The following is a 26770-nucleotide window of genomic DNA, read 5'->3' as shown; positions in this document are numbered from 1 at the left end:
GGGGAGACAAACATGGCTGTGTTGTGTGCATTTAACATGGGTGAGACTATGGATAGCTTTGAATGAATAGCTATTGTTTGTCTAATTTAAACAATAACTATGTGACGAATTAGATTCACCATCATGGGCCCGCATTGAGGAGCCTTAGGATACTTGTAACCTGATCGTCTGACATCGGGTTCAGACTGGCTCTGCGGGGTTTCTTTAGTGAGCAACAATCTTTATATTATTATTTCTCATCATATTAGAGAATTAGGTTAATTAGAAACCCTCCTGAACCTTGTTTATTGTTATCCTTTTTTGGTTATTGCCAAGCCTAGAATGATGTAATACCTTTATTTAATTTAAGGGAACTTAAAATTTGGCATTTTCTGTATTTACACGGACACGCTTCCTCTGACAGAATGCCATAAAAGTAGTGGAAGGCAATACTGGATATTTAATGGTAAATTCACCCCTTTTATACATATAAATTCAGAATGATTTCAGCGGGAGCAGGATCAGGCCTTAAGAGTGACTATATAAGCAATTTTGAAGTCCCTCTGTGTGCAATGCAGAGAATAGTATATGGTCACTTTTAAGGCCTGCTCCTGCTCCCACTGAAATCAATCTGAATGTCGCTATTGACTTCAAGTGATATAGGCTTGGGCTCTAAGTGATTAATAGATTTTAACTCCAGAATGGACAATTAAAATCTCTATTCCAACCTCCTGTATAACACAGGACATAGATTTTACCCAGTAATTTCTGCATTTTGATCAACAACTTGTTGTGGAATAGCAGAACCCCGTTTATCCAATCTAATTGCGACTGTGGCCAGATTGGATAAAAAATTTAGACAATCCGGAGAATGGGAAAGTACAAGGCTATAGCACAGTCTAGTGGCCACAGGAGAGATCGCCTGCTTCTGGAACTGTGAGCGCGAATTGCTCGGGGAGGATCGGATAAACGGGGTTCTACTGTATATCTTTTAGAAAGCCATTCCATCTTTATTTTAAAAGTGCTCTGTAACAGGATGTGTAATAAAATAATTAATAGTAATACATAACACTGTTGTCCAAAGGCTCTCCCAGCACTTACAGGCGTTCACTTAAGTCTTACAATACCTTTGTCAGGAAGGTAAGTGAGGAAGCAGATTACCTGTAAGGATTTCAGTACAGTACATAAAACCACAGTCTCTTTGTACTTAGGTCTTTTTACTGAGATGTATTATTTAAATTACAATAATTTTGCATATATGGAAACGTGGAGCTCTACACAAACTACATCAAGAGAATGTTAAAATTGCTTAAGTATGCACTCAAAAATCAGGTAATGAGAAACATACACACCTCCACACCGCACCATATGCATATTGCAGAGCTCTGCTTTGCAGGGGAGAATTAAGGCAATCTGGGATTGTAACTACACCCCATTTAACACACACACGCGCACCATGGTCCTACTCCTCCATGCAATGGCTTCAGATTTCAGAGTTAAGATGAATGGAGCTGTTAAACCCTCTCGGGACCAATTGTTTCAGGCTGTCTGCAAACTCAGACTGGCATTAGTTACTGTAGCAGGGTGGTCACCTGCTCCTGCCTTAAAAGGCTCCTGTCTAAAACAGCCTGGGGAGAGTGCTGTGGCAGGGAAGCAAAAGCGGGGCTGATTGGGAGAAGCTGAGGGCCAGGCCCCAATCAGATTACGGCTAGCTTAATCAGGGCCCAGCTGGCCCTTATAAGAGGACCGTAGGCCAAGAGCAGACAGAGTCTCCTCTAGCTGTGGATGGAGATAGGCCTGGCTGCTGGGGCGCATACCAGGGTACCTAAGGTGAAGCAGGGCTGGGGAAGGCCAGAGGAGCTGGGAGGCTCCAGACTGGAAAAGCCCCAGGCTGCAGGCCTGGCAGATGGCCTAAGATAGGGTACTGGGGTTGCAACAGGGCAGCCCAAGGATAGGCGGAGGCAGCAGGTCCAAACCCCCACCTTGCCTATGATGACTGGCTTATATAGACTGCAGTCGGCCCCAGTGAAAGAGGGCTAGATGGTGACTGGCAGTAGCCCATAGGCTGAGGCAAGGTGGGGATAGAGGGTGGGGGGTTCCCCAAGGAGGGGAGACCCAGATCTGTGGGGTATTGCCTGGAGGGTCAGCACCCCAGGTAAAAGGGCATTGGTGTCCGGGAGGGACACGGGGGCCAACGACAGCGAGACACCGGCAGAGGGCGCTCTGGAGCTGGTAAAAAGAGCTAATTCCCACACAGCCAGCAGGAGGCGCCACTGGGTGAGTCAGTGCCCCGTTACAGTTACACTTAGGTCAGGTCTACACTACAGACCTATGTCAGTAAAACTATGTCACTGAGGGGTATGAAAAATCCACACTCCTAAGTGACCTAGTTATACTGGCTTCAAACCCCCATGTAGACAGCACTGTGTCAATGGAAGAGCTTCTCCTATTGACATAGCTACCGCCTCTCGGGGAGGTGGCTTAACTACACTGACAGGAGATCCTATCCCATCGGCATAGGAGCATCTTCACTTAAGCACTGCACCTGTTCCAATGCAGCGATTTAAGTGTAAACCTGCCCTTAGTTCACATTTTCAAACATTTCACTTCATCCATGAAGGCTAGAAACATTTGGTTTTTTAATGAAAGCTGAGATTCTGATATCATCATGAGACTCTAGCAGTCAAGACCCTAGACATGGACATATAGTACCAGTGCCTTATGCAACCATGCTGCTCTGTGGCATATCTCTGCATTGCACACCTTTTAGGCAGACCAAGGGAGGGGGAAAGAGCTTGGTCTTTTTGTCCACAACAGAATGGATCTTCTCCCCCAGCAATGAAAGAAGCAGCCATATTCTGCAGACTTGAGACTGAATAACCTCATTAGCATACTGTGACCTGTGGATGGGGGAGCATGTCGTGCCACATGGCAAACCTCATGTGCTCAGGTTTTGCGTAGGGTTGAAATATTGTGTTATATATTGTATGACGTATATACACATATACCCTCTCTCCCTCTTCCAGCCCACATCCCCAAGATAATAGACAAAATTGAAAATAATATCAATCAAATAATTTTTTTTCCTATGTCACTGACTTGCAGCACATTTTGCTCAGGATTTTCAATTATTATGTGTGTGGGTGTGTTTTCTTGGGAGTAAAATCATCTTGAAAGGAAAAGTCACTTTTGAGGTGGGGATAACAGCTGGGTTAGAATTTACTCTTGAGAAAAAAGAATTTAAAAGATGTTATAGTTTCCATTTGAGAGACTGATTTTTATTCTATTTTTTCATTTATTTAAGTTCAACAAAAATATCCATACTTTTTAGTACGTTGCAGGTTTTTATTCCTTGGGAATAGGAAATGCTGGAAATTAAAATATATAATGAATGAAGAAACAACTCTTAGGTCCTACAAAATTTAATTCTTGTAAGCATGAATAGCAAAACCCAAACTTTTGAGGTGGAAGAAGCCATAATATAGTTTTTGTTACATGTTGTTGATACATGTTGCCCCTTGAAGAAATTCAAGAAACCTTAACAAATATTTTATTCAAAAAAGAAAGAAACTTAACAAAAGTTCTGGGTAAAACATTCCATGCATTACATTTTCTAAAATGATAACTGACAAAGTTAGTCCACACTCCGAGAGAGAGAGGGAAAAAAAAAAGCACACAGTTGAGTTACTCCTGTGTCTATATAAGTGAAAGATAAAGGCTTTGCTTTGTTACAAATCCACTTTTTTACTGTTACATTGTATAAATATCAGCATAAGTAGTTCATAGCTCAAGAGTGCACTCTTTCTTATGTTATTACTAGGAAAAATTTGTATACTTGATTAATACAACTCTAACCTGGATATATTCTGTGATTCTTACAGTGACTGATTACCTTCTATAAAAATGACCATAGGAACTGTAGCAGTTTATTAGTAAGCTAACTTCCACATTCTGTTCAAAACTACCCACTATTCTTTAAGTTAAAAATAAACTTTCTTAAAGGCTACAGGAAGAAAGAGGCACTTTACAATGTACGTTTTGGACCTAACAATGGGAACCAAAATGAAAGTGAGTGTAGCAATCTCACTTTAAGACACCAGCAGTCAAGGGCTTATATCCCTCAAGCAAAATACATTATTTTGCTTTGGATAATCTAGCCTTTGTTTCATAGCCATGCAACTCAACTATGACTCAAATACCCAATTACAGGAAGTCCCTCCGGGCTAGCAAAGAGATGTTTCTGATAACAGCAGTTTAGCAAAATGGAGAGCACTGTGTGAGATGTTTTCATACACTAGATCTGCATTGTAGCAGACCAACGAACATGAACTAATGCTAATGATACTGTCACAAAAACTGACTTTAAGAACCTAAATGACATTGTGCTCATATAACTGTTCCAAACCTATCTTTGGGTAACATGATATAACTTAAAGCTACAAATGAAAAGACAATGGCCTACATGTTTTCAATAGTGACTCGAGATTTTGGATGCTCAGCTTGAGAACTTTAAAGGTGGCTGGTTTTCATGAAGTGTTGAGCACCCAGCCTCTGAAAATCACATCTCTTTATGGTGTTTCAAGTTGGACATCTAAAAACTGTACTCTGGTCAGAAAATCGATGTACTGCCTCAGTCTTTGGGGCCTTTAAAGGTCAATAGTTATAAGATTTATCTTAAATAGCCAGGAAGATAACACTTACAGCCACTATATTTCTACAACTGACATAAAACAAAGCAGCCTATTAATTCGCAAAATCCGGATTTAGGATGGGTTTAAAGAAGGTTATCTGTGGCCCTGCTGCTAACAAGTTTTCTGTCCCAGTTCACATCCTCTTACTTCATTGTTGAACCACACCACAAGAAATCTAGCTCATAAGCCTGAAATGATCAGTAGAGTGACAAAAAGATCAATTTCCTCTGAACCACGGTGAAAAAGATCTAACGTATGAAGAGGTGAAAGTAAGCTGGTCTGGTCTGGTACGGCGTACTGGCAGAAGCCGGTACACAGCGGACTGTACCGGCAGCGGGCAGCTTCCCCAGGCTGGCAATTTAAAAGGGCCCTGGGATCCCAGCAGCGGCCGGAGCCCCTGGCCCTTTAAATCACTGCCAGAGCCCCGGGGCTCCCGGTCGCTGCCGCTACAATGGGGCTCCGGTGGTGATTTAAAGGGCGCAGGACTCCTGGTCGCCGCTACAGCAGCCCCAGGCCCTTTAAATTGCTGCTGGAGCCCTGGGGTAAAGGTGGTAATTTAAAGGGCAATGGGATTTAAAGGCCCCGCCCCTTGCTCAGGACCCCGGCCCTGCGTACCAGTAAGTCCCTTAAGTTACTTTCACCCCTGGTTGTATGAGACAGTTAACTTCCACTGCGGCTCACAGAAAATCAATCTTTTCGACTCTTTTTCTGATCAGGAAACTGCAGATCGTTTTTTAGGGAATACCCCTTCTGTCTGCTGAGGAGGGAGACTCCTATAGGCCTACTGTCCAGCATCAGTATGTTGCCTTGCCTACAACAACAAAATTGTTGATTGATCACAACAGGGGTCAGCAATGGATGTAGCTAAAACAGTGCTGAGTGCAATTTAACTGCATGTAGGAGTATATGCAGGACTCTTTCAGAAACAGTGGTGGCAACTGGTAGAATAATTTTTACTGCAAACATTCAGAGATCTTTTGCCATGCTTTAGTATACATCAACTGAGTCTGTGCCACTTCTGAGGGACTGAAGTGCCAATGTTCACCCAAGTTATTGAATCACTCAGCACTCAAAAGTAGTAGTCAGGGCTATTCTGGTAAAAGCCCCTGAGTTTGGCTAAAAATGCCAAAACCACTATGAAGGGTAGGAGATGTCTTTGAAGACCAGCTGGTAGAAAAAGTCCCCTGCCGTTCAGGATCTACCATACGGTGAATACCACAGGGACCCCTCAGGCAAGAGGGTGTGTGTTGGGTGGCGGGGGGGGGGGGGGGAATGGGAAGGAATTGACAGTTGTGTGCTCCGACGTGCTATAACTACCACCTCTACTTGAGGTGCATGCAGCTGCTGCCTAAAAAGTGTTCCAGAAAATTCTGAAAGCTTAGAGACCACTGCCAAAGCAAATGCTATACATTGCAAGACCTGAGAGCGGATTTCTGTGAAGGATATTTATCATTAGGAAGAAATTCTGAGCAGCCTGAGACTTTTATTTTTAGTTGAACTTTTTGTTTAGATCTGGATTCCAGAGTACAAAAGCACCGGGTACTAATGTTTTTTTCTTATGCTTTTGGCACAAAGCCAAGGGATATGATAGTCTAATCTCAGTGTCAACATATTTGCATTCATAATGCTCTAGGAATCATAATATATATATTTTACATATCAGCCAAGGGATATGATGTGATAGTGTCCAAAACAATCCAAGAAAATTACTTAGGGCTGAGGTAAAAAGCCATTTGAAAATGGAGTGGATCAAAGCACAGAGTTCAGCTTGCCATGCATTAACTACTCATCAAGACAAACCATTAGCTAAAATACAGTACTAAAGTTGACAGTAGCAACACTTGGACAATTTTGACTGATGGCTAGTAATGGCATCAAATCGTTTCTTTTTAGAATGAGGGATTCAGGTGACTTCCTTTGCTATAGTTTTGCCCAAGTTATAGTTTTCTTCTTAAAAAGAAAAAAGAAAAGAAGTACTTGTGGCACCTTAGAGACTAACCAGTTTATTTGAGCATGAGCTTTCGTGAGCTACAGCTCACTTCATCGGATGCATAGCATATCGTGGAAACTGCAGAAGACATTATATACACACAGAGACCATGTCACCCTGTGATGAAGGTGTGACATGCAGGAATGCTGGTATGAGACTGAACTTCATTTCCTGGCCCTGGTCACATGTCATGGCTCAAGATGACAGAAGGTCATAAGTCTGTCTAACAAATTTATTTGAGCATAAGCTTTCGTGAGCTATAGCTCACTTCATCGGTGAGCTGTAGCTCACGAAAGCTTATGCTCAAATAAATTGGTTAGTCTCTAAGGTGCCACAAGTACTCCTTTTCTTTTTGCGAATACAGACTAACATGGCTGCTACTCTGAAATAAGTCTGTCTGACTGCCACGATCACTATCCAGGAGACAGCAACCCGGCAGTCAGCCTTGGTGCTGGTCTGACAGCTTAGAATGGCTGACTTCTTTCTTTTGATCTTTTTACCTGCATGTTGTTCAAGCAGCATGTTTTTACTCCTGCAGAGAATAGTAGTGACAATAAAAGATAAACATATGTAAGAACAGAAACATATGATGAGTCCCAAATTATAAATCCTCCTTTTTTTGTTCTTTTGCAAATGCAAGGAATGAAGTCCGGCATAAGGCGTAAGGAGATGAAAATAAGAAAAGGGAAAATAATGCTGAATATCTAGGGAAACTGTCCCCAAAATGAGATCTAATAGACTGTGAAATAGTGTCATCAAGGGAAGTGGTAGAAGCCTCTTTGCTAAAGGCATTTACAACTACACTGAACAAAAGCACTTGAAAATAGAGTAGGGAATAAGCTTGCATTATCAGGGGAGAAGGACTAGATGACCTAATAAGTCTTTTCTATCTCCAACTTCTATGATTCTGTGCCAAGCTGTTTCCATTGCTCACAAACATTCCCTGCTGACTCCTTTTCAAATAACTTAAAACTAGCAATTCTACTTATTACAACATGACATCTGGAGCAGGCACCAGTGCATCTTACAAAATGTGCAGAGAACTGGTTAACAATAGATTCATTTTTCTTTACTTTTGTGAAAGAGGAAAACAAAGTCAGTGTATACATGTTGCCCCTAAACTGGTTATTTTAGAAATGGGCTGAGCTACAACATTTGGCTGTAGATCCAAACTTTTCCAAACTTGGGGCCTGACGTTATGTTTGGGGGGGTCATCCCTCTTATCTCTGAAGATCAATGCAATAAACCACATAAATAAAGGAAGCAATTCCAAAATATCAAACTATATAATTTAACAATCCTTCTGTTATATAATTAAGTGTTCTTTGCACTTACTAAACTTTAAAAAAAATCAGTCACTGAATTTTTTATTTTGTTCTTGCCTTCTTTATTTCATCAACCCTAGTGAGAAACCGAAGTATTTTCAACACCGCAATTTAATTCTGTTAAAGTTTCCCTTTGAACAACCTTCTAAAAAGCCCCCTTATTAGCCTGTACTACTTGCTGAAAAGTGTTGGTAAATTTGTTGCTTGTTGGTAAGTACTTTAAAGGGAGTTTGAGTTGAGAGTGAGGCATTCAATTTGAAGAGTTACTGAAGTCCATGATACACAGATTGAACAGATAAAGACCTATATCACAGTGGAATAATTATAGCTATTGTGTTTTCTATTGCAAATGCTAAGCTTGTAAACACAATTCCCTTACTGTATACTAGTGAAGTGAGATCAAAATAAAGGCAACAGAGATTTTTAGCTGTTTTATTTATAAAATGTGTTGCATAACTAAAAGTGTATTACTATAAAGGGTTTGCATTTCAATTGGAGTTGCTTACTTAATTTCATTTATGAACCCTGACCCTTGAGTGTGAGTATTGGTTCTGCATGTAGCATGTTCTAAAAAAGTTGCTTATTTTTGAAACAGGGTAACTAGCAACACAGTTCATCAGGTCATAAATAATTGGAGGAACATTACTCCTCCAAGGAATGTAATTAATACTACTCCACATAGAATTAACTGTTGCAGATGTTATTAGCAAATCAGCTTCATTTTTGGAGGAAAGAAAAAAAAACTCCTGCCAGACCAAGAGTATGCACTTGTTTTATTATTAGAGATGGGCTTGAACTCAGAAATAGATTTCATACTCCACAAAGTTCAGCAATGTCTGGGCCCAAAGTTTTGGCTGTCTGTGAAATTCAGATCCAGATGAAAGTTGGAATTCCAAACCACCACCATGCCCAAGTTTAGGAGTGATAGTTATCTGAGATTTTGGCTAAGGCCTATCTCTAGCTATTATACGTAGGTTTGGCAGAATTAGATTTTTTTTATATACCTAATTTTGATGGATACTATTGATTATTTTTAGCATTTTTTCTATTTTTATCAATTGAAATTTTCACATTTCAATTGTGGGACATGGGGTGGGCCAGACAATTATTTATTGACAATAGACACTGAGATTCAAAAAGTTAAAGCTTTATAACCTTTAAAACACAAATTGTCAACATCATATGTCAAAACATACCCCCAAAAAAATCTTTAAATCAAACTCCTAAGTTCCTGAGCAGCATTTTTCTTCCATTGCCTATCTGTACATTTTGATCATCATCTATGGCAATATATTTTCATCTGTTTGTGCGTGTACGGTGAAATCGACCTTTATCAATAAAAATCTAATCCTGCCAAGCCTAATTATATGCAGTACTCTGATTTAACGGATGTACAGTTTGCCAAAGGAGACTGACACTTTCATGCTCCAGTACCATTTGTTTTCCAGCATATATAACCTGTTTTATTACACATGGCTTGCGTTACGTCTTGTACGGTTACAAATTTTGACTTAATTCTGCTCTCTTCTCTTGTACAACCCCATTGGACTCATACCTTTACTTACTTTATTTAGCATGGTGAACAATAAAAGAGTGCCTATCTCTTGTTCAAATAGCTCCTCTATGTAAAAATACTCCAAGCGCTGCAGTTCTGATGTACAGATGACACAGCTGTCTAAGACTTTCCATTATAACCCTCTCTTCTCCGGTGCTATTTATATATGTAACAAATACTGAGCTTGTGAGTCAAAATTTTCCTGTTTTAGTTCTACCGCAAGTTGATTTTTGGGTGGGGGATGGGGAGTTTGATTCAAAGGGAATCAGCTGTTTTTGAGAGTAAGTCAATGAAAAAAGTTTTAAAAAGACCTTTTGGCTTTTTTTATCCTAAATACTTTCAGTATAATTGCAATGTCAATGAAATAAGTTAATCAGTTTTCAGAAAATTATTTAGAATTTTATTGTGCCTAAAGGTGTGCTCAGTGTTTCACAGAAGTCATTGAAAGATATGGTTCGTGCCTAAAAGCTTTACAATCTTTCATTTTACCTTGCAATCTAAATTAGTTTTTACACACACTAATCTTAAATGCAGAACTGCTGCACCACTAAAAGGGATTACTTTGTATGTTATACATGTGCATGTAGGTTTGAAGATCTGGAAGATTAGTCTCCTTTCCATACAAGTGCCTAATTCCTGTCTTGAATGGACAACATAGGAACCAGTCCAGAAGAAAATAGTGTGTGTGCAGAATACCCAGAAGGTCATGGACACTACAGTGGGGAAGAGTGAAGGGGAAATGGTCAGAATGCTGTGGAAGGGCCAAAAGAAAATAAAGTTCTTTGGTATTTAGTTTTGAAGCTGCCCAGGAATTTAAAATATGAGCTCCCTTTCTGTCAGTCTCCAGAGTTTTAAACTTCTGGGTCATTCATACCCCTTTCACCGCTCAGTGGAGCCACACAACTATTGGGAGTTAAGTACCCGTGCACAGCCTCAAACAGGGAGCTGGGCTAGAAGCTGAGTTTGAAGTGTTTCTACATTATGCACATACATGCATTCTTGTGCAAGTAGAAACAACTCCCTCCTTCCAATCCCCATTGTGGTATTAGGATGATCCCTCAGCAGTAGCGTGCAAGGAGGGAGAAAGGGGCCTCAATACAGTACCACTGCTGAATGTCTAATCTGCTAGTTTGTGGTCACTAGCAAAGTGGTCTTTCTTTTACGGGTGGGCAAATTGAATGCAACATTTCCTGAATATGATGACTATTGACCATGTTTGTGCTGCTGAACACAGTTGAGCAATCTCAGCTGATACTTGAGTATCTGGTTTGAGCCATGGGAAGGGAAACCCAGCAGTTTCCGGGCTTGGGGGCTGGAGGAGTGAAACATCCTATTCACCCCCTCTGACAAGTGAGCAAAGTTGCCTGGCTACTTTGGGGAACTTATACTTCACCTGCCTAAAGAGCAGCAGGCGTGCTCCCCCTGCATCCTTGGAACTCAGCATCCCCACTGATGGAACACAGTTCTGCTTCATCCCTAATATGGGACAGTAAATAACACTCATAGTCTGGCCACTGAAGTGTAGTTCTACTCTCAATATTCATTATGTAAGAATGAAATGTTAATACTAAACAGATCTGGTCCCTGTGTGTATTCAGAGTTATATCTGCCTGCTTTATTGACAAAATTAAGGCTTCACTCCAGAGCTAAAAGAGCTTCTCTGCATCATATTAGGACTGGACAAATGGTTGGGTGGAAGATGAAAGACACTATATTGAAATCTCTGTTGGTTCAAACCCAAACTTAATTTGCGGTTTACTAGATAGGAATTCTGTCATGCCCAATCACAAGAAAAAGCCTGTGTTCCAGAAGCCCATATCTGAAACACAAGCAGAATGGAGGCAGCCATGTTCGGGTTCTGCAAGCTTGGATTTTTGTTGAAATCTGGTCAACAGCAGAACCAGAACTTGAATTAGTCTGGAATCTGGCCCCACTCCAGCACACCACCACTAATGTTTATCAAATGCAATAAAACAAGACTTATGGGGCATTTCCTGGCATACTTTCTCACTTCTTTCAATCTCTTTGATTTTGTCAGTTTGGTAACCACTTCTTGGTGTGAAATTTTACAAGGAGAAGTGTGAAATTGACTGCCAGAGCCAGGGTGATTGAGAAGAATTTTTAAAGTTGTATTACAACATGCTGTAACTATAGCACAGATAGACGTAATGTAAACTGATCCAGTTTGTGCCACCAATGACCTCAACCCTAATCTGGAAAAAATCACTCTACCTAGGGGTGAAAACCAGTTCATCTCACTGGACAGCTTCATTAAGTGTCTTTATTGAACAGAGACCGCCAGTTGTACAAAACTCTGCCAAACGACGTGTGATGGTTTTCAAACAACTACTAGAGACAGCTAAAGAACAAGTTCAGCAACCAAACTCTACTTATAGTGGAATTGCAGTCATTTTGCTCAGTGTCATATTCTGAAATTTCATATAATGAGAAATATGTATAAAATAGAAAACCATAAAATAAACCATTTCATTGTTATTGCTATTTCTGAGCCTCCTGTCAATAGGCCCAGATTCAAGAAAGCACATGCCTAAATGCTTTCCTGAAGTGAAGCCACATTTCTGAAAAATGCCATAATCTAAAATGCTGCAGCTTGCACCCTCAATGTGAAAAATTACAAACCAATTTCCTTCAATATCAATTGACCAAAAAGAAACAGTTTGGGCCCAGAATCTGCCACACTGTAAACCCTCAGGGGTCTAGCAACCAGGCCTGCAGAGCAATCAGGCAGATAACATCTCCAGGCTACCATCCAGCACCAGCTGTAACCAACCTGCACACCATGACCTGCTGTGGACACAGACTTGGGAAGTTCCTCCTCAAGGGTCTGACAGGCAGCAGCCCTGTGGCTCCTTGATTGGCTCTCTGCCCGATATAAACCCAAGAGGCATTCCAGGAAGTGTCCAGGCAACAGCACAGATCTTCTATAGCTGCTACGACTGTTCCTGGTCTATGCTCTTAAACTCCTGGCTTGACCTTGGCCTGTTTTGGACTTCGCCTCCTGACTCGGACACTGAAGCCTAACTTGGACTCCGACCCTCGGTATCTACCCTGGCCTGGATTTGACTATGAAACTCCTCGGCTACTCCTACCCTCAGGTTTACCATGCTTTGACTCTTGGCCCTGACTGCTCTTGTTGGGCCTCTGACACCCCCTTTAGTCATATGGTGTTATTTAAATATTGTCATCAATTCACTGACTAACTTCTTAAACAAGTAGCACTATGACAATTTTCGTGACAGAGGTTAGTTAGGTTGCTTAATGTGCTACTGGAAGGAACTCAGATACTATGGTAATGAGTGCAGTATAAGAAACTAGATAGAACAGAACTCACAAATACCCAATACTATCATCTATGAATCACGGTGAATTAGATACAGTCATTTCTACTTGGAGTATATATTGCCAGTTTTAAACTAATATGTATGAATGAATTTTACTTGTATTTGGATGCATGATATGGCAAAAGTCTACATTCAATAAAGGTGGATGTTTAATGACAAAATATTGTAGGAAAAAACAATTCACGTTCGTGAAAATTGAAAGAAAAAAAACTCACCTCTGAATCTTCCCCCTACCTGACTAGAGTTACCAAGTGTCCCTGAAAACTGGATGTGTCACTGTTTTCAGGTTTGTCCTGGTGTTGGTTTTACAAAAAATGATGAGCTTTGTCCCATTTTTAACCCCTCCTGCAGACTGGCCAAAAGAAGAAGCCACCAGCTATCTAAACCAGTGAAACTGAGAGAAAGAGAGTGAGTGTAGTGGGGCAGGGAGAGTTGGGGGGGTTGGGTTGGGGGAATAGGAAAAGAGGAGCATATTGAAGGATTAGGAGAGAGAAGAAACAGCAGAAAAGAAACTGTGGAAATGGAAATAAAGAAGACAAAAGCATTAAAAATATAGAAACAGAAAACTCAAGAGGAGGTGGTGAGCAAAAGAGGGCAGAGAAAAATGGACAAGGCAAGAAATAAAGTAAGATTCAAACAAGGGAGATAATTTTTAATACAGAGCTGGACAAGAGAGAAAACATAAAGCGGATGCAGTGAGATAAACCATTTTTTCATAACCCTCCCTTTATGGTAGCATGACCATTTATTATTTTGAGAGGCAAGAAATTGGTGAAAAAGGACAGAGAAGTTAATTTGCTTGGTTGACAGGGAGAAAGCAAACCTTTATATGCACACCTCCCTGTCCCCCCAACCCAAACCATCCTCTTCATTAACCCCCTCTACTCCATCCCACATTAGGAACCATGTCCTAGATTTTTAGTTTGAAAACCAACCACCTGACTGAAAAATTTTACACAAGGTCCTGGCCTAACTTTCTAGATTACAGAGACCCTCTTTCCAAGCCTTCCATAAACTCTGAGCAACAACAAAAGCAGATTTCAGAGTAGCAGTCGTGTTAGTCTGTATCCACAAAAAGAACAGGAGTACTTGTGGCACCTTAGGGTATGTCTACACTGTGAAATTAGGTCGAATTTATAGAAGTCTTTTTTTAGAAATCGTTTTTAAATAGTCAATTGTGTGTGTCCCCACACAAAATGCTCTAAGTGCATTAAGTGCATTAATTCGGTGGAGTGCTTCCACAGTACCAAGACTAGCGTCGATTTCTGGAGTTTTGCACTGTGGGTAGCTATCCCACAGTCTCCGCTGCCCATTGGAATTCTGGGTTGAGATCCCAATGCCTGATGAGGCAAAAAACATCATCGCGGGTGGTTCTGGGTACATGTCATCAGGTCCTCCTTCCCTCCCTCCCTCTGTGAAAGCAATGGCAGACAATCGTTCCGCGCCTTTTTTCTGTGTAGACGCCATACCACGGCAAGCATGGAGCCCGCTCAGCTCACTTTGGCAATTAGGAGCACATTAAACACCACACGCATTATCCAACAGTATATGCAGCACCAGAACCTAGCAAAGCGAAACCGGGCAAGTAGGCAACGTCAGCGCGGTGACGAGAGTGATGAGGACATGGACACAGACTTCTCTCAAAGCATGGGCCCTGGCAATGCAGGCATCATGGTGCTAATGTGGCAAGTTCATGCCGTGGAACGCCGATTCTGGGCCCGGGAAACAAGCACAGACTGGTGGGACCGCATAGTGTTGCAGGTCTGGGACGATTCCCAGTGGCTGCGAAACCTTCGCATGTGTAAGGGCACTTTCATAGAACTTTGTGACTTGCTTTCCCCTGCCCTGAAGCGCATGAATACCAAGATGAGAACAGCCTTCACAGTTGAGAAGCGAGTGGCAATAGCCCTGTGGAAGCTTGCAACACCAGACAGCTACCGGTCAGTTGGGAATCAATTTGGAGTGGGCAAATCTACTGTGGGGGCTGCTGTGATGCAAGTAGCCAACGCAATCAAAGATCTGCTGATATCAAGGGAAGTGACCCTGGAAAATGTGCAGGTCATAGTGGATGGCTTTGCTGCAATGGGATTCTCTAACTGTGGTGGGGCCATAGACGGAACCCATATCCCTATCTTGGCACCGGAGCACCAAGCCGGCGAGTACATAAACCACAAGGGGTACTTTTCAATAGTGCTGCAAGCACTGGTGGATCACAAGGGACGTTTCATCCACATCAACGTGGGATGGCCGGGAAAGGTACATGACGCTCGCATCTTCAGGAACTCTGGTCCGTTTCAAAAGCTGCAGGAAGGGACTTTATTCCCACACCAGAAAATAACCGTTGGGGATGTTGAAATGCCTATAGTTATCCTTGGGGACCCAACCTACCCCTTAATGCCATGGCTCATGAAGCCATACACAGGCAGCCTGGACAGTAGTCAGGAGCTATTCAACTACAGGCTGAGCAAGTGCAGAATGGTGGTAGAATGTGCATTTGGACGTTCAAAAGCGTGCTGGTGCAGTTTACTGACTCGGTTAGACCGCAGTGAAACCAATATTCCCACTGTTATTACTGCTTGCTGTGTGCTCCACAATATCTGTGAGAGTAAGGGGGAGACGTTTATGGCGGGATGGGAGGTTGAGGCAAATCGCCTGGCTGCTGGTTACGTGCAGCCCAAAACCAGGGCGGTTAGAAGAGCACAGGAGGGCGCAGTGCGCATCAGAGAAGCTTTGAAGATCAGTTTCATGTCTGGCCAGGCTACGGTGTGAAAGTTCTGTTTGTTTCTCCTTGATGAAACCCCCTGCCCCTTGGTTCACTCTACTTCCCTGTAAGCTAAGCACCCTCCCCTCCTCCCTTCGATCACCACTTGCAGAGGCAATAAAGTCATTGTTGCTTCACTTTCATGCATTCTTTATTAATTCATCACACAAATAGGGGGGATAACTCCCAAGGTATCCTGTGAGGGGTGGTGGAGGAGAGAAGCACCAGGAGGGGTGGAGGAGGAGGGAAGGACAAGGACACACAGCACTTTAAAAGTTTAAAACTTATTGAATGCCAGCCTTTTGTTGCTTGGGCAATCCTCCGGGGTGGAGTGGCCGGGTGGCCGGAGGCCCCCCCACCGCGTTCTTGGGCGTCTGGGTGAGGAGGCTATGGAACTTGGGGAGGAGGGCGGTTGGTTACACAGGGGTTGTAGCGGCGGTCTGTGCTCCTGCTGCCTTTCCTGCAGCTCAACCATACGCTGGAGTGCATTAGTTTGATCCTCCAGCAGCCTCAGCATTGAATCCTGCCTCCTCTCATCACGCTGCCGCCACCTTTCAGCTTCAGCCCTCTCTTCAGCCCGCCATTTACTCTCTTCAGCCCACCACCTCTCCTCCCGGTCATTTTGTGCTTTCCTGCACTCTGACATTGTCTGCCTCCACGCATTCGTCTGTGCTCTGTCAGTGTGGGAGGACAGCATGAGCTCAGAGAACATTTCATCACGAGTGCATTTTTTTCACCTTCTAATCTTCACTAGCCTCTGGGAAGGAGAAGATCCTGTGATCCTTGAAACACATGCAGCTGGTGCAGAAAAAAAAAAGGGACAGTGGTATTAAAAAAGACACATTTTATAGAACAATGGGTACACTCTTTCACGGTAAACCTTGCTGTTAACATTACATACACAGCACATGTGCTTTCGTTCCAAGGTCGCATTTTGCCTCCCCCAACCACGTGGCTAGCCCCTCACCCCTCCCTGTGGCTAACAGCGGGGAACATTTCTGTTCAGCCACAGGCAAACAGCCCAGCAGGAACGGGCACCTCTGAATGTCCCCTTAAGAAAAGCACCCTATTTCAACCAGGTGACCATGAATGATATCACTCTCCTGAGGATAACACAGAGAGATAAAGAACGGATGTTGTTTGAATGCCAGCAAACATACACTGCAATGCTTTGTTTTACAATGATTCCTGAGTACATGCTACTGGCCTGGTGTGGTAAAGGTGCCCTACCACGGTGGACGGAATAAGGCTGCCCTCCCCAGAAACCTTTTGCAAAGGCTTTCGGAGTACATCCAGGAGAGCCGCAAATGCCAGGGCAAATTAATCATTAAACATGCTTGCTTTTAAACCATGTATAGTATTTTAAAAGGTACACTCACCAGGGGTCCCTTCTCCGCCTGGCAGGTCCGGGAGGCAGCCTTGGGTGGGTTCGGGGGGTACTGGCTCCAGGTCCAGGGTGAGAAACAGTTCCTGGCTGTCGGGAAAACCGATTTCTCCACTTGCTTGCTGTGAGCTATCTTCCTCGTCCCCAAAACCTGCTTCTGTGTTGCCTCCATCTCCATTGAAGGAGTCAAACAATACGGCTTGGGTAGTGGTGGCTGAACCCCCTAAAATGGCATGCAGCTCATCATAGAAGCGGCATGTTTCGGGCTCTGACCCGGAGCGGCCGTTTGCCTCTCTGGTTTTCTGGTAGGCTTGCCTCAGCTCCTTAAGTTTTACGTGGCACTGTTTCAGGTCCCTGTTATGGCCTCTGTCCTTCATGCCCTGGGAGATTTTGACAAATGTTTTGGCATTTCGAAAACTGGAACAGAGTTCTGATAGCACGGATTCCTCTCCCCGTACAGCGATCAGATCCCGTACCTCCCACTCGGTCCATGCTGGAGCTCTTTTGCGATTCTGGGACTCCATCATGGTCACCTCTGCTGATGCGCTCTGCATGGTCACCTCTGCTGATGAGCTCTGGCCAGCATGGCAAGCTGCAGGTGACCATGCAAACAGGAAACTGAAATTCAAAAGTTTGCGGGCCTTTTCCTGTCTACCTGGCCACTGCATCTGAGTTGAGAGTGCTGTCCAGAGCGGTCATAACAGAGCACTCTGGGATAGCTCCCGGAGGCCAATACCGTCTAATTGCGTCCACAGTACCCCAAATTCAACCCGGCAAGGCCGATTTAAGCGCTAATCCCCTTGTCGGGGGTGGAGTAAGGAAATCGATTTTAAGAGCCCTTTAAGTCAAAAAAAAGGGCTTCACCGTGTGGACAGGTGCAGGGTTAAATCGATTTAATGCTGCTAAATTCGACCTCAACTCCTAGTGTAGACCAGGGCTTAGAGACTAACAAATTTATTTGAGCATAAGCTTTCATGGGCTACAGCCCACTTCATCGGATGAATAGAATGGAACACATAGTAAGAAGATATATATTGTGACAAAGCTCTGTCCTTGCCTCTGTGGGTCCCGCATTTCCTGGCGGATTTCGCTAGCCTCAGAGGCTCACTGTGACCCTCCACGTAACCCTTCTCTCTCTAGAGACAAGGGTCACAGTCTACTGAGCCATTTTCATCATAAGCCAGCAAGGGAGGTGAGGAGAAGTTATCCTTCCTTGCACAGTCTCTGTTGTCTCCCAGTCTCAGTGATTAATCAGTGGGCAAAGGGAGCGGGGGAGACCAGGCCCACCCTCTACTCCAGGCTCCAGCCCAGGGACCCTAATAGTATCAGCTATGGTAGCTGACCTTTTAGAAACATGACATGTACAATTCCCTGGGCTACTTCCCCCACAGCAGCCTCAAGCTCCACTTCACCCTTACCTCAGGGCCTCCTTCCTTGTGCCTGATATGGTGTGTACTACTCAGTCTCTCAAACAGCGCAAATTCCTCCCACAGCTCCTGACATGCATGCCCACCTGACTAACTGGGAGGCTTTTAACTAGTTTCAGCCAGCCCCTGATTGGCTTCAGGTGTCCCAATCAACCTAGCGTTCTCCCTGACTTCTGGAAAGTTCTTAATTGGCCCCAGGTGTCTTAATTGACCTGGAGCAGCTGCCATTTCACTCATCCTGGTACCAGGGATTTGTTTAGCCTGGAGCTAATATATCTATCTCCCACTACTTTTCTATAGCCATCTGGCCTTGCCCCGTCACAATATATACATACATACAGAGAACATGAAAAGGTGGAGTAAGAGGCTAATTAATTAAGATGAGCTATTATCAGCAGGAGAAAAAAACTTCTGTAGCGATAATCAAGATGGCCCATTTAGACAGTTGACAAGAAGGTGTGAGGATCCTTAACAAGGGGAAATAGATTCAATATGTTATTTATTCAAGCACTATAAATATAGATCTTCTTACTATATGTTCCATTCTATGCATCCGATGAAGTGGGCTGTAGCCCACGAAAGCTTATGCTCAAATAAATTGGTTAGTCTCTAAGGTGCCACAAGTCCTCCTGTTCTTTTAACAAAAGCAGACTTTGTTAATGCAATGTCCAGCAAATTAGGCTCCAAAGCACCCCTGGCTACTGAGCTACTGCAAGATCTTTTTTTATCTGATAACTTCAACAGAAACTATACGTTATCCATCGAGGTTGCTCTAGCCCCATATAATCAAATGATAAGAGAGACAAGGTGGATGAGGTAATATTTTTTACAGGACCAGCTTCCGTTGGTGAAAAAGGGAAGCATGAGTTCACGCTTGAAAACTTGCCTTTTTCACCAACAGACGTTTGTCCAGCAAAAGATATTACCTCTCTCACCTTGTCTCTCTAATATTCTGGGATCAACATGGTTACAACAACACTGCAATAATCAAATGATGTTGTTTTCCTCTGCGCAGCCTGTAAAATGTTTTTGGATTATATTTTCAAGCATTAAAAAGCAAAGCTAGAAAAATGAGTTGGGCAGGCATAAAAATATATGAAACCAATCAAGCCCAGACCATTAGAAAAGAGTTAACTGTTTAAACACTTCTGTCTAAATCATTCAATAAATCCACACAGAAGAGCTCTGTAATGGGTAAAATAAGCCAAGTTAGCCCTAAGTGTATTTTGTTTAATTTGACCTGTAAACCGTTAACCCTTTTCAGAAAGAGTTGCTTTTATAGACATTATGTCTTTAAGTGGCTGAATTATACATTCTCTAACCTGTCTTTTTTTTAATGAGATTAATTTTTCTCCTTTAAAAAAAGTAGTAAGAACAGACTGAAATTACACTGAATAAAAAATAACCTTAACAAGATTCAGAGTCATTACTTTAAACTTGAAGCAGGCACTTCATGCACCAGGCTACAAAATCACTGATTAATAGCCACTGAAATTTACAAATATTATTTTGGGCACAGGAGGACTATTTCCTATGAGTGCAACAGAAATATATTTATTATGATTTATATATAAATAAAAGGGGCCTGTCATAAGCTCCAGGCAGTTTTGACACACTTTTCAATATAATCAATAGAAAAATAATAAATCCAGAGGCTTATTTTTATCCATTGTGGGGTAACACCCAAAATGTATTTGAAAACATAAAACACGGTAATGAGCCAGCAGGTTAATTCCACCCAACACCCCAATAATAGTTACGCATATTTAACTCTTCTCTTCCCAAATACCGAAGAAAACAAATGGACTCTGCTATGGACCCTGGAAGATCAAAAAAATGCAGGTATTTCAGACCCAGTGAAACGCTGACTTCTCAAGTCAAGGGCAACCCACTAAAAATTGAGTGAAATGCAGTTGTGTTCTTGACTGAAACTGGAGCAGTACCAGGTAGGAAAAGAGGACGTTTCTCATGTAAACAGGTCTCAAGTCATTTAGGTCTTTGTAGGTCAAAAACACTATCTTGAGTTCTAATGGTAAAGCATATCAATGATGAAGCACTGGTGTAATACGATTGCAGTGACATACTCCATTAAACAATCAGGCTGCCACATTTTAAACCACCTTCATTTTCCAAGTGGATTTAAGGTATAGACCCAAGTGCCAAAGTCTAATCTCAAGGTGACAAAGACACAGAACATGGCAGCAAAGGACACAACTCCTAGACAGGAGGAGATGGGAAAAAAGTAGTCTAAGGGCTTGTCTACATAGGGATACAGGCAAAAACAGAATTAATGTTTAAAGTGGATTAGTTAAACTGCATTAAACCCATGTGTGGATACTCCTATTCAGAATTAAAGTGGGCTTAATTCAATTTAGCTTAATTTACTTCCAAAGTGAATAAATTAAATCAAATTATGTCCACTTTAATTCTGAATAAGAGTGTCCACACAGGAGTTTAATGCGGTTTAACTAAGCCATTTTAAATTCAGACCTTTAATTCTGATTAATTTTCCTGAATGTCCCTGTGTAGCAAGCCCTTAGCCAATGAAAGTACCTGGTCTTCTAATAGTAGCTGAGGATCTAAAATGATCTTTTCATTGTAAACTCAAGTGACAAATGGCAAAACATCCTCAGTCAAAGGACAGATATAAACATAGCTACAGTACATGTGATCAAAGACATGCGACTGACACAATGGACAGGATTCACAGAGTCACAGATTTTAAAATCAGAAGGGACCACTATGATCACCTCGTCTGCTGCATAACAAGCCATAGATTTCACCCAGTGATTCCTGCATATAGCCCAGCTACATTTTAGAAAGCCATCTAGTCTTGATTTAAAGACTCCAAGTGATGGAGAATTTACTACATCCCTTGGTAATCTGTTCCAATGGTCAATTATTCTTGCTGTTAAAAATGTGTGCTTTATTTAGCTGTTGCATTTGGTTCCTTTCCACTTCCAACTACTGGATTATCATAATGCTCACAAGAAGTGGATCAATCATATTAATTACAAAATACATTTTTTTTAAAAAAGGCACAAGAAGAATGTTAGTCATTCCTTTTCTGGACTTCGCAGTGGGTTTTAGCTTCTCTGTGCAACTCTCTTGCTTATGTAATAAACACTTTGGGGACAAGAATCATCCTTATTCTGTGTTTTGTACTATGCTGAGCACACAGTCTTCTTGTTGTCTTTAGTGAGATCTAAGCCCTAATGACTGTCTCTCCTTACACAGCATTTCTTAAGGGTGAGGTGGTCTTGTGTGCATATCCTGATTTTCTCAGTATATCAACCTGTCTGTGATTTTCATTAGACTACACACTTTACTTGGGGAGACTAGGTAAAAAGGCCCTTAGCCACTATCTAGATAGCACGAAACTTCTACTTGACTTCATTGACTTCTGGCAAATGGTGACAAGTCCACGGAAAGTGTATCATAACTCAGAAATTGTATAAATGAATCAAACTTTGCATACAGAGTAGTTATGATGCTGCATGTTTCTGAAGCTCTTAGAATACATTTCACCAGGTCTAAAGCAACCAAGAGGTAGCCTGAGAAATGTTTACACCAGGGGGTCTCAACCTTTTTCTTTCTGAGGCCCCTCCAACATGCTATAAAAACTCCACGGCCCACCTGTGCCATAACAACTGGAGCCCACTCCACAAAGAGCCCTGTGAAGCTAAGTTGCTCAGGCTTCTGCTTCAGACCCAGGTGGCGGGGCTCAGGGTCCCAGGCTTCAGCTCTGCATGGCAGGGCTTAGGCTTTCTGCCCTGGGCCCCTGCGAATCTAACACTGGTCCTGGTTGGTAGACCCCCTGAAACCTGCTCGTGGCCCCCAGGGGGCCCCGGACCCCTGGTTGAGAACCACTGGTTTACACCACAGAAATATGCAAGACTGTTACATGGACTTCTATTAATATGCTTATGTGGGGTTAATCCCTCAATATGGTAGCTAGATCTGATGCCCAAGCTGAAAAGGACATCTTTCAATTTGTATGCCACCCAGAAATATGGATTTCTACAGACGATACCTAGAAAAGGTTACTGGCCAGTAATTACGGTTCTTAGAATAGATTCTCCGGGCATGATTCTGATTACATATACGCTGATGTAAATCTGAAATGAATCTACTGAAGTCAATGGAGTTACATAAAATATAAACTGGTTCAAGAGAAGTCAGACTCAGGCCCTCTGTATAGATGTACACTTCCCACTCTCCATCTCCACATCTTTGGGCCAGAATCTCAGCAAGTGTAACCTGGTCCCCTCTTACAACAATTTACACCACCTGAGGATGCAGCCCTTTCATTGGGATTACGAGTACATGGAAAGCACAGAGTGGAGTAGGACTGTGACTGTTTGTTTAAACTCAAGCGAAGGGGCGGATTCTCAGCCAGTGTAAATTGTAATAGCTTTACTGCTTCAGCTGGGGATCTGCCCCTAAACGAGCAGCCTCCTTTGATGTGTACAGGTATGGCCCCAATGGCCATCACTTTCCAGAGTTTTGAATCTATAGTAGATATGTATGATAATCTATTTGAAAAACCAGAGTTTCTAATAAGTAACCTTTTCTTTTACATTCCAACTAAAATCTCTAGCCTGCCTTCATTTGAATTGGGTCTGCAGAATTTCCATACAGACCTTTATTAATATCTCCACAAATTGACACCTCTCAGAATGATATTTAAATGCTGTACTAGGATGATTAGGACTGTACAAAAAATTCTGTTAGAATAAGGTCCCAGTGTTTGGCATTGTCAGGCCAACATTCCAGATTCCCCACCATGTTCAGTGCCTTTTGGCTGTCTTGGCTTGATTCTCAAATTTGTACTAAAGTACACATACAGCTCAGCCCTGGATAACATGCTGACTGTAGTCCTGTATTTGAGAGCTCTTTATGATAAACAGCATCTTGACAACACACCTGTTTGGCCCAGTTGTGGATTGTTTTTAACATGTGGATACTGCACACCTGTATAAACAAAGTACTGACAAATAGGGCCTCCATTTTTTTCATTTTCCGTAAGTAGCAGCATTTGAATAAAACAAAACTAGCCCTTTCCAAGAACATTAAAAATGGGTATCAAGTTGTTTCTGAGCAAATGCTGTTCTTTTCACTGATTATTTACTATGAGATAAATCATTTACTGTTGTTAGCCAATACATATATGTTAGACTTTGTATTAATATCAGTGTTGGGATGTTATGTTATGAACATATTATACTCTCCCCACAGTTCTGTTCACCAATGTCAAGTATCCCACAATGCCTTGCATTAGCCTAAGTACATAGGAGACCTGTCAGAACGTTTTACCACAGCAACAGGTAGGGAGTCACACTCACAGGTAGTACTGGAATGTGCCAAAGGAAAAGTACAAGATATGATTATTCTTCCCTGGTACAAACCTAGCAGGTGCCGTCACGCCTCTTGGTACCTGGAATGCATATGTTCAGAACAAAGAGATAAGGGGTACACCATGGTATCAGGAAAACAAGGTAGAAACCTGATTGGTTTCAAATGACTCACATAATACCTTTATACTTGTAAGTAGGATGGGTATGAAAAGGATAGCTTTAGGAGTGTAACTTTGGGAGCACACCTTCTGCGTAAGGTGAATATAACAATGCTGCATGAGACTGCTTCTTGGAAATTAGTATTGTGTTAAATCTTTCTTCCTGTACTATACTAATATTGACTTTTACCAATAAACCTGACTGACAGTGGGTTTTGGTCTCCACAACATGTTTCATACTTAACCAAAGCGTGGACAAGCAATTGACCATACAATTTACCAACACTGTGCAACAAGCAAAACATGCCTAATCTTTTTACAAGCCATGCCAATCAAAGCAACTAATCACAATCACAATGGACAGACCTTCATGACTAATAGACTAATCAGAAACAGAAAATTGTTTTAGAGTGAGTTGTTCCTACATTATTTCCATTTTAAAAATGAAGAAAATGTTCAAGCTAGTTTAACCTCACTAAATATTTTGGACCATTCACCTGGGAACAGAACTAAAGTTTCACAGGGTCTTCTGCTGTGCATATAACAATTGCTGATGAACAGTGAAACCCAAATGGCTCTTCCAGATGGATAATATCCGGAATAAATGGATAATATCCGGAACCAGCGTATGAGGGGATATTTCCAATCATTAGCTTATCACCTAACTCTCTTTCATTTCTGAAAATAATATTGTTGCAAGGATACCCTCAATCTCCCCTTAATTCACCCCATATTAACAACTTCATTTATTCAGGGACTATACCGTTATTACCATATATAATGTATCTCGCTACTTGGTTTTAATCATTCAGAATTATATTGCTACATGTCTCACATTCCTATTTTGAACCTCTGTGAGAGAACAGCTTTCTGTGAATGATTCTCTGGTGCAATTGTTGATAGACGAGAGCTGCAATAATGGAAGATTATTTAGCTGTAATTCTGCTTCTTCAAGATATGAAATAGATTCATACACTTGTGTCTAAGCTTTAGTGCATGACTTAGCTGGAAGTCCCAAGTAGGGTTGCCAGGTGTCTGGTTTTCAACCTGAATGCCTGGTTGAAAAGGGACCCTGGAGGCTCCAGTCAGCGCTGCTGACTGGGCAATTAAAAGTCCGGTCAGCTCCCTGCCGCCGTGGCTCCACGCGACTCCCAGAAGCAGCGACATGTCCCCGCTCTGGCTCCTACGCGTAGGGGCAGCCAGGGGGCTCCGCACGCTGCCCCCGCCGCAAGCACCAGCTCTGTAGCTCCCATTGGCCGGGAACCAATGGTGCCTATGGATGGGGCAGTGTGCAGAGCCACCTGGCCGCGCCTCCACATAGGAGCCAGAGAGGGACATGCCGCTGCTTCCGGGAGCTGTTGAGGTAAGCGCCGCCTGGAGCCTGCACCTCTGCCCCAGCCCTGATCCCCCTCCTGCCCTCCGAACCTCTTGCTCCCAGCCCAGAGCACCCTCCTACACTCCCAGCCCAGAGTCTGCACCCTCAGCCAGAGCCCTCACACACACCCCATGCACCTTAATCCTCTGCCCCAGCCCAGAGACCCCTCCTGCACTCTGAATCCCTTGCAGCCCCAGCCTGGAGCCCCCTCCTGCATTCCAAATCCCTCATCCTTGGCCTCACACCAGAGCCCACACCCCCAGCCGGATCCCTCCCACCCCCACAACCCAATCCTCTGCCCCATCTCAGTGAAAATGAGCGAGCGAAAGAAGGAGGGGGGATGGAGTGAGTGGGTGGCAGACCCTTGGAGAAGGGGCATGGCAGGGGACAGGGCAAGGGTGTTCGGTTTTGTACAAGTAGAAAGTTGGCAACCCTAGCCCCAATGCTATTTTGCACCACTCCTGGTTAACCATCTTATGGAAGTTCCCACAGTGGGCTACCTTCCAGATACAGTGACTCACTCGGTGTAGCCGAACAAAGGCTGGTAAGAAAAATGAATCCTTCAAGAGGGGACAAAAAGATCTCCTTCTTTAAAAAAGTGGGTGGTAGTTTAAGGCTGTGAATTTTCTGACTTCTGTTCTACATTAGCTAGAAGCATCATGACACCTTGCTTACATCAGTGGATTCTCATCCCCTCCTATCACAAGGAGGACCAGACTGAGCACTATTGCAAAATCAAATTCCGAGAACTCACAGGTCTTGAGGATCAATGGACGCCAAGCACATAAAATGGAATGGGGCACAACGACCATAAATTATGAGGGGAACAAAGAAAAATAAAATAAAGCTGTGGCTCTTCGGACTCGTACGTATACATCCTCTCAGCATCATTTCTCTGAGGGGAAATTTACGAGAAAATTCCGAAACACAAATCCCACAAATGAGAGCCATGTGTTAAGAAATACCATCTTACCAAAAGATAGGGCTAAGGAGACCAAACCAAGCAGGACTCTGATTGGTATACAAAAAAAGTTCAAATTGTATATGGAATGCTTCACATCATAGCTCTACCAAAAGCATTTATACACTGTGGTTCAAGCTATGCCCAGCTATGTGTAAATATACAACTGAAGGATGCTGAAAAAAAAATCAGCCCCTCCAGTTCTCTTCCTGGAAAGGCTTGTAGGATGAAGAACTTGGATACTCTAATCCTCCAGGCTCAAATTAACCAACGTGCACTTGGTGCGCTTGCACAGAACCGCCACTTCAGCTCCCCATCCCCCAAACACTAGGGTAAAATCCCCACCACCACCACCACAAAACCCAACCCAAGCCAGGAAAGGGCAGCGCATCGTGGGAAGAGGGCCCCAACTGCATGCTGTGATGAGAGCCAACAGGCCAGAGCA

The 26770-nt window shown here is 42.8% G+C and overlaps 2 protein-coding genes across 3 annotated transcripts in view; both read right to left on the bottom strand.

The window, feature by feature from the left end:
• CFAP299 (cilia and flagella associated protein 299) overlaps positions 1-26770 on the bottom strand; it is a 378861-nt gene that overhangs the window by 266587 nt on the left and 85504 nt on the right. The window lies entirely within an intron of this gene.
• LOC141985766 (uncharacterized) lies at positions 16212-17802 on the bottom strand. The gene is made up of 2 exons (XM_074949960.1): positions 17043-17802; positions 16212-16461 (listed from the first exon to the last, which is right to left on the bottom strand). Exons 1-2 carry the CDS (start codon positions 17713-17715, stop codon positions 16397-16399), a joined length of 738 nt encoding a protein of 245 aa, XP_074806061.1. The 5' UTR covers positions 17716-17802; the 3' UTR covers positions 16212-16396.

The sequence above is a fragment of the Natator depressus genome, chromosome 4 (genome assembly GCF_965152275.1).
Source record: "Natator depressus isolate rNatDep1 chromosome 4, rNatDep2.hap1, whole genome shotgun sequence".
Lineage (NCBI taxonomy): Eukaryota > Metazoa > Chordata > Testudines > Cheloniidae > Natator > Natator depressus.
This window is presented reverse-complemented; position numbering and strand designations above follow the sequence as displayed.

Excerpts from the sequence above, each read along its gene's own strand:
- LOC141985766 (XM_074949960.1), bottom strand. The coding sequence starts at position 17,715 with ATGCAGTGGCCAGGTAGACAGGAAAAGGCCCGCAAACTTTTGAATTTC. Across the intron at positions 16,462-17,042 it reads AGGCGGAGAAGGGACCCCTG|CTGCATGTGTTTCAAGGATC; the intron begins GTGAGTGTACCT and ends TTTCTGCACCAG.